The sequence below is a fragment of the Orbicella franksi genome, chromosome 6 (assembly GCF_964199315.1).
Source record: "Orbicella franksi chromosome 6, jaOrbFran1.1, whole genome shotgun sequence".
Taxonomy (NCBI): domain Eukaryota; kingdom Metazoa; phylum Cnidaria; class Anthozoa; order Scleractinia; family Merulinidae; genus Orbicella; species Orbicella franksi.
The window spans coordinates 32,035,518-32,043,445 of record NC_138150.1 but is presented as its reverse complement, the minus strand read 5'-3'; the positions used below and the strand labels follow the sequence as shown (position 1 = coordinate 32,043,445).

The following is a 7,928-nucleotide window of genomic DNA, read 5'->3' as shown; positions in this document are numbered from 1 at the left end:
AGAGAGAGAGAGAGAGAGAGAGAAAGACCAGGTGTCTTCTCCTGCTAAATATAGATAGAAATTATTCGATTTCTTCCTGCAACAGTAATTACGTGCGCAACTCGCACGGAATTGATTTAAGCATAGCTCTGCCAACGAATACTTAAAGATATCCAGCAGATATTTCCCTTTACAATATTTATTACACAAAATCCTCTTTTTCTGAAAAAAGTACTTTGATTGGCACTACTTGATTTTTTTGTTTGTTTGTTTAATCTATTTCTGTTTTGGTACAAACAGGCTTACTTGACGAGACAGATGGCTTCAAGCTTGGAACACATATTGTTACCATCCATACTGCTATTACTTCTTGACAGCTTAATTTACCTGAAAGTGATTGTACCTTTCGCAGAAACCGCTACATCTGTTTCAAGCTTCTTTGAGAGTCACGGAGGTTGGTTAAAATATTAGCTTAATTTCAAGAACAATATGCAGTTAGGATAAAAACCCCTCAGGCTTCTCAAAGTCAAATTTTCGTAACCTTGAGCCCTTGTGTGGCTAGCAAGAGACGTAATTCATGTAATTCGGATATCACTGAGAATTTTTACTTCCCTTCTTAAAATGCGAACTATGGAAAGCAAAACAGTCTGCCTACAAGTGCTTCATAAAACACCGTGTTTAATTGTTTACCGTTATCCTCTCCTTGATCATTAAACCTTGAGATTAAAACTTAGGAAGGACGCAATTAAGGTGTGCGCATGCTCCTTATAGTTTTACGACAGCACGCACTCTGAGGACCGTAAAGCCTAAGTAATCTGCGCGCTAGAAGGAAAATGTCAGTCAATATTTCACGACGTCAACATGAGCACAAAAAGCAAAACTGACAGTAAATTTACTCGCGTCTCCTCCCGAGAAATTCCGTAAATAAACATTTTACTTTAGTTGGTGCTTCAGGAAAACCTTCTGATCAGTTTTTCCGCAGCGGTAACAGACATAACCTTGCAGAAATAAAAGAATAAACTTCCTGTACAAACCCAATTTTTTTCGTGTTTACAATTGGTATCCCACCGCATTCGTTGTACTGTGGAAATTTTGGAAGATTTCACCAGGGGAAATTCAAGAAATCACAAATAAAGCTAAAATTTAAAGCCAAAATTTAAACAGAGATTATAGTAAAACACAATTTCATCATTGCTCGTTACATTTAATAAGTTTTAAGAGGACTGGGTGTAAAAACGAATGCAAACACAACATTCAAAACATAACACTAACGCGCGCAACGAGATAAATGATTACCTCGTGAAGCTACGCGGGAAACATGTTTTGAAAGCAAACTTGGCTTTAGTAACATATTATGGGGGATTTTTAATGTGTGTTTGCTTGGGCTAAAGGAAGCTTTCCTTCTGCCCTTCTAGGAAACATTGAACAGAACATCGCTGCCCAAACAAAATTTTCATTAGTCTCTTCTTGCACGCTTGGGTAGCCCATCACAACGCAAAATGTGGTTTAATTTGAACTAACAAATGAATATTATAAACAGCAAGAGTAATAACTGTCTGTGATAAGAACCACTGTGCAACAACTCTGTCTGATAAGATGCATGTTATCAATTTTCTAATACAATTTAACTCTCCACATATTACATGTTGTTATTTGCAGATTACGCTTTACTTGGCCATGTTATCGGTGTTTGTACAGGAGACCAATTGAAGTGCGGGTTGCAGTGTTTGAGAAATGAAAAGTGCCGATCATACAACTGTTTCGCTGCAGAGAGCCTAAATGCACAAATCTGTCGTTTAAACAAAGAAACGCGATTTTCCAGGCCTGAAGACTTTAAGAAAAACCGGGGCTCAACTTACTTCGAGCTAAAGCAGGTTGGTATTATCACAATATTTCTTAAAATTGACAAAATGATATCGCCAAGACTTACATTCTCTCTATATGTCCCTTCGTTTATCCGTGAAGCATAGGTCACCTACATGTAGGCTCATCAGTATCCTAACATATTCCGGTTCAAAACCCTAAAAGGTATCAGAAAAGCTCCTGCTGTGAAACTTTTGAGGCTGAACACCAAGAGGTACCAAAACCGCCTTTTTAACCCCCTAAAAGGTACGACATGCACCACCATCCTTTTATATGGGTGTCCCCCCGGGTCCTCTTCCAGTTATATTTACGCTTTTCTCGTTTTCTTTTCTTTAGCGGGATGCAAAAAGTAAAGAAAGTTAAAGGGTAACCTTACCCTGTTCTCCATAAAATAATATTTCTCTTATGGAGAAGAAGTCAATCGCAGACACGTCTTTTGTTAGCTGTTGAGTCCACACTGTTACCAGTATCAATAAAATGCCACACTCAGACAAAAGCTAAGTAACGTCCTTTATGATGATGATGATGATGATTATTATTATTCCAGATTTCCAACTCGAATTTTGTTTGTGAAAACGACGGGAGATGGAGCTCACATCAGAATTACTGCAAGTGTAATCCTGGGTACGAGGGGATCACCTGTAGCTCAGGTAACTTCTTGTTAGGGACTTTCTAATGTATCATGAATCATGAAAAAAACCCAGTTTAGTTTTGTAGCCTGACCATGGTTGTTTGAAAGTTGACTGACACTATTCCAGGATTAAACTGAAAAGAGCTGACATTCATTGCTATTTTAATAGCAATGATTTTAAACGTACCATCGAGTTTGAAAGTAGTCCACGTCGAAAATTGAAGACAGAGGCTAGAACAGCAACAACAATTATAAGGTATTTAGACGTGAGAAAAATACAAATAAAAACAAAATGAGATAAAAAAATAAAAAAAAAAACACAGTAAGTCATGAAAAAAATCAAACTTGCGCTTTTCCTGGGTTAGGTTAATCTTTATTTGAACAAACTGACCCTGCCCTTTAAATAGGAACTTCTACGAAGCACCACAAGCAACTCACGGTAAAGCTATGTTTTTGTGACGAGTACAACAGATACTGATTGCAATCCATACTCGAATGACATAGTCGCCTCTCAGAACCTAAAGTAATAAGCTAAGACCTTGTAACAGTGAGAAAAAGTCGCTATTTTATATTACACAAAGAAGCACAAAAAACCCGATAACCAATGAACTGTGTTTTTAGTTCAATTTCTAGCGAAGCTCGGTTTATTCTCTACGTTTCCTGGGCATTCCTGTAAGGACATCCGGTATTCTGGAGATTCGGAAGGAGACGGGGAGTACTGGATCGACCCTGCAAAAGATGGAAACCCTATCAAAGTCTACTGTGACATGACAACTGACGAAGGTAAAAAGGAATTATCGATGTTAATCGAGGTGTCTCGCTTCCACGGACGAGGCAGGGTAACTTTTTGCATTTGCCAAGAGTACAGACTGAAGTAGTAGAAAAGTCTTTATTCTTCTGGATGCCAAATTTATAACTGTTTAAAAGCAAATGTAAATCAGGAGCCATAATCGGGGACGGAGACCGTAGGCGCGCGCCATTTCTAGTATTGGGGTTGTTCCCATGATATGGGACAATAATTCCATTTTTAGAACAAATTGCGCCATCGCCTGCGGCACACGCACGTACATGTGTCGAGGATTTTTGCGGATGTCGCGCGGGGGGAATGGTGTCCGAAATTCCCGAAATTTTTCATGTTTTTGGCTCACAACTCAGCGCGTTTACGTCTGTTGGAATTTTGCTTAAGTATTTTCGTCGTAAGCTGTTCCAGTTTGAGTGAAGTAGGACAGTGTCGAATTATGTTCCGCTTTAAGCTTAGATATATATCGCTGACCAAGTTGTGTTCCAACGGATGCTTCTTTTACATGAGCTGTACATTACTCCACTTTAAATTTCACATATGTTGAAGATTAACAGCTTTCCATTACGCAGCAAAAAACTAGCTGAATATATTTAGATATAGCAGAGCTTCAGGACTTCATAGTTTCCTACTCCTCTTGCCACACGCTTGCGAGAAATTTGCCAGTCTATCGCGACCGAAAAGTAAAACAAAATAATTGCTAGTTTGAGTTTCGCCTGAATTGTAAGCAACGCTTGATGTTTCATCAAGGCCCAATAACTTTACGTCCGTAGATACTGCTCAGTTTTATTCGTGTAAAAATTCAGTAAATTCTCTGTTGTCGATGAATGAGAGCGCCCGCTGATGCTTGTTTTGTACAGTCAGTAAACATGACAAATTGTACTTCCACCGCACTTTCGTGTGAAAGCGTACATCGAACTCAAACAATGAAGTGAAGTGAAGTGAAAGACTTTATTTAATGAGGGTGACCCGTGACAGTAACTTAAGTTACTGATAAACTTGGGGCCCTCAGCTTAAAATAATTAGAATGCTAAAAATATATTATTTACAAACTCTGTAGTTTTTGAATATGTTTAAGATTGATAAATGTTTGAGAACATATTAAAAGCTATAAAGCTGAAAATATGCGAATAAAACAGAAATAATCAGCAAAGTTACGTTGACGCTTTCTTTAATCAACTTCGGATAACGATTTCGATTTTGTTGATCGAGTTATCAAAACGCCTTGTCTATTTTCATTTTCGCAGTGTAGAACTTCGCTATGTTTATGTTGAAGAAACACACATGATGTTAGTAGTCTTTTTTGCGTTCGTGAAATTTGTTGCAGCATCTCAGCACAAAAGATAACGAAAGAAATCTTTGTCAAGATTTGTTGACAATTAAAAACATCGACTCGGACTTGAAAGTGCACGAGCTGCACTATGCAAATGAGCTAATTGTACGCGTCAGACCTTCCTTTCAAAAACTTTTGCAAACTCACCAAACAAGCAGAAACAATAAGAAACCATCAAAACAGGTTTTGGTTATGATTAACCATTGTCTGAGAAACTCACAAGTTAATTCGATACCAGAATAGAGAGTTTTCTTGCTACATTCTTAAGTCAGAACAAACGCAAAAACATACGCGTAAGCTTGGCCCAACTAGCGCGAGCAGATCTTATTATTCATTCCCAGCGGGAGATTGAAGTCTTGTTTTCGACACTGAAAAATCCACCTTTTCCGTTAGCTCAGAGCATAAAACTACATATAAGCGCCCTGGTTCGTATTCCCTGCCTTATTCCCTGCCATCGCTGGGAAAAATACGCAAGATAATCTCTCAAGGTCTCTCAACTCTCACCATTTGATCACGCAACGTGACAACATCCACGTGAGAGCCCCCGACATGTGCCTAGATTCGCGCGGATATATGACGTCAGGATAGCGCAATTTGTTCTAAAAATAGAAAAATTGTCCCATATCATAGGTGCGCGCGGATCAAAAGACTTACGGTCTCCGTCCCCGATTATGGCTCCTGTGTAAATATAATTTTCTATTTATATATATATATATATATATATATATATATATATATATATATATATATATGTAATTTTTGCTTTAACCTTAGTATAGTTTTTACGTTTTTAACATTTTTAACTAATTTTTATATAATTTTTAGGCATACTGTAAAGTTAATAATTTTTTATATTTATAATTAGCAGGGCCTCTATTGATGGCAGTTTTATTCATAGAGCTGACAGAGTTAACCTGAAAAAATAAAGTTCTACTTACTTAAGTCAGAAAAATTAATACCTTTTACTTTTCAGTGTTACTTTAAGTTATTCATGAAATACTAAATGGTAAACTTAAGTTTTCCTAATTTCAGGAGGCTGGCTTCTGGTCGCCAATTGGTTAATGGAAAGCTCTACTCCACCTGCTCAGAACTGGGAACCTGAGGCATCATACCGCAGGATCAGCTACTATCAGAACAACAGAATGGGTATCGGATTAAGCGCCATGAAGGAGCTCAGGACACACCTGTCTTTCACTCAGCTTAGATTCCACTGCAGTAAACAACAAGGACGTACGTTCCACGTGACTACGGTCGCCAACAGCACTGGTGAAGCTGTGGTCCAGTACTTCAGTGATCAAACGAACGTACTTCCCCTTGCTTGCAATTCTCTTAAGAGATTGGATGATGATAACTCTCAGTTGGCCATACAATGTCATCGGTGGGGTTCACAAAATAACGGGAAATGGGGAAGCCGCAACCACAAAGGAAACAAAAGGATGTACAATCGAGCGGCATTTATTCCTGGCGAGAATCAATGGAATATCGTTAACGGAAAATGGCTGTGCGATGATACGGGAAGCAACGGAGTATCGTCAAGGGATTTTTGGAAAATCTATGTGCGCTGAAATGTAGATAACAATCACAGAACTGTTGACTTTTACATTTTGAGGCATTTGTCCGTTTCTTCTGAAACAAAGCATAATTCCGTTTGAAATGTGAGGCAATTTAAACAATTACCCAGCGTAGCATCATTGAAAGATTTCTGGAGAATCTATGTAAGATGTAGAGTATAATCTCAGAAACGCCGAAAAAGACTTCTGTGTTTTGCGGCACTAGGCTGACATTTGGTGTTTTTTCCTTCAGTTGTTCAGATAAAGGACGTTAGTAAATAGCTCTTTCAACAACTAGACCTATGCCGCAAAAGTTTGACCAGCGCTCCACTGAAAACCAGGCAAAAGAAAACAGCTCTTAACTGTTGGCCTGCATCGCTAGGGTCAAAGTGGCTGTTAAAAACAGATACAAGGCTGTGCAATATTTGGGTGGTAAAAGTAACATTCATCAGGAACTAGGGACTCTAAGTGATGAAGTGAACCAAATGGTTGGGATATATAAAAATAGAGTGAGATAAAATGCCACTTTACTATATTAAGTAAAGTTGAAAACACATGCAAGAGAAACCAACTTGAAAATAATGTATCTATGAGTATAATGAGGTCCCTAATTTACCAAACAGGTAAACCGTACGGCGAGTGACCTCGTAGACTGGATGATAGGGGTTTGATTGAAATCTCTAAGAGCCTATAATGACAGATAACAGTTCAATTAAACTTACCAATACCACAGGTGCATACGAAGAAACAACCTGGTACGAATCCCTTGTAGGATTCGTTTGTAGTTTCAACAACATCTTGTTGGGTTTGGGCACCTGTATAGTGACGCAGATTGTGGCGGGTGAGACTGCGATCCTCAAAATTTGTTGAGTTTTGTCGCGGAAACAATCGTCTGTTATTTCTATTCGATGTATCCTCTGGATTTGTCCTTTCACTTCACAGAGGGAGAAATTGCATGGTTTAACTCGATGCAAAATTTGTACTCTATTTTGTCGGGAAACTGTAAATTACTTGTAAATACTCCTAACTACGGCTTTACACTAATAGACAGCCTTGAAGGTTACATACATGCAAAATTATGCTAGATGAAGAAATGAAAATAGAAAACATAAAAAACGTCTTGAAAAGAAAACACGAGATTAACCCTATAACGTTATAATAACATAAAAAAACATATCTTTCATAAGATCTAAGGTGACAATGATGGGAAAAGATACCATGTCTGTAATTTATTATTTCACCGGGGTATTAAGTCTACAGTTTAGCAGACCATAGATTCTTTCGTGAGTTTCTCTATCACCATTTTATAGTCTTTCATTTGTTACATGTAGCTATACTTGAGGTCCGCAAAAATTATTTGTTTCAGTGGCATGCCTGTAAACTAGCTAAGCTTAGTGCTTGTAGAGCTAAGTGTGTCACCACTATAAATAAGATTTACATTTTACGTTAGTAAACAGGAGATCTGGAAGCAAATGTTCTATTTATTTGTGTACGTAGACTTAACTAAGTCGTAACGCAGTTCACTACTTGATGCTTTGAGGAATATCTTTTCAAACATATTAGCCATCAAGTTCAAGGAACGGAAATCATACCCATGATGGTGCTTGGACATCAGATCTGAATTCGCATATATTTTCACGCTTTTGTTGAACTGTTCGCTTTCTCGTTAGTTTCCTGATTTGATCGAGAAAGCATCCTAAACACTCAGGACAGTGTTTTAACACATGTCAAAACAACTCGACGTTTTAATTTCCAAAAATACCAGGGCGTCGT

At 38.0% G+C, this 7,928-nt stretch overlaps 1 protein-coding gene across 1 annotated transcript; it reads left to right on the top strand.

Annotated features, from left to right (window-relative positions):
• The first annotated feature begins 297 nt into the window (after window positions 1–297).
• LOC145490619 (uncharacterized) lies at window positions 298–6,182 on the top strand. The gene is made up of 5 exons (XM_081469705.1): window positions 298–433; window positions 1,639–1,853; window positions 2,390–2,492; window positions 3,107–3,256; window positions 5,638–6,182. The coding sequence occupies exons 1-5, from the start codon at window positions 298–300 to the stop codon at window positions 6,168–6,170; spliced, it is 1,137 nt and encodes a 378-aa protein (XP_081325831.1). The 3' UTR covers window positions 6,171–6,182.
• The last annotated feature ends 1,746 nt before the right edge of the window (window positions 6,183–7,928 follow it).

Bases quoted from the DNA above. Each gene is read 5' to 3' on its own strand.
- LOC145490619 (XM_081469705.1), top strand. From the start codon at position 298: ATGGCTTCAAGCTTGGAACACATATTGTTACCATCCATACTGCTATTA. The intron at 434-1,638 runs GTTGGTTAAAAT...TGTTATTTGCAG, and splicing joins CTTCTTTGAGAGTCACGGAG to ATTACGCTTTACTTGGCCAT. The intron at 3,257-5,637 runs GTAAAAAGGAAT...TCCTAATTTCAG, and splicing joins TGACATGACAACTGACGAAG to GAGGCTGGCTTCTGGTCGCC.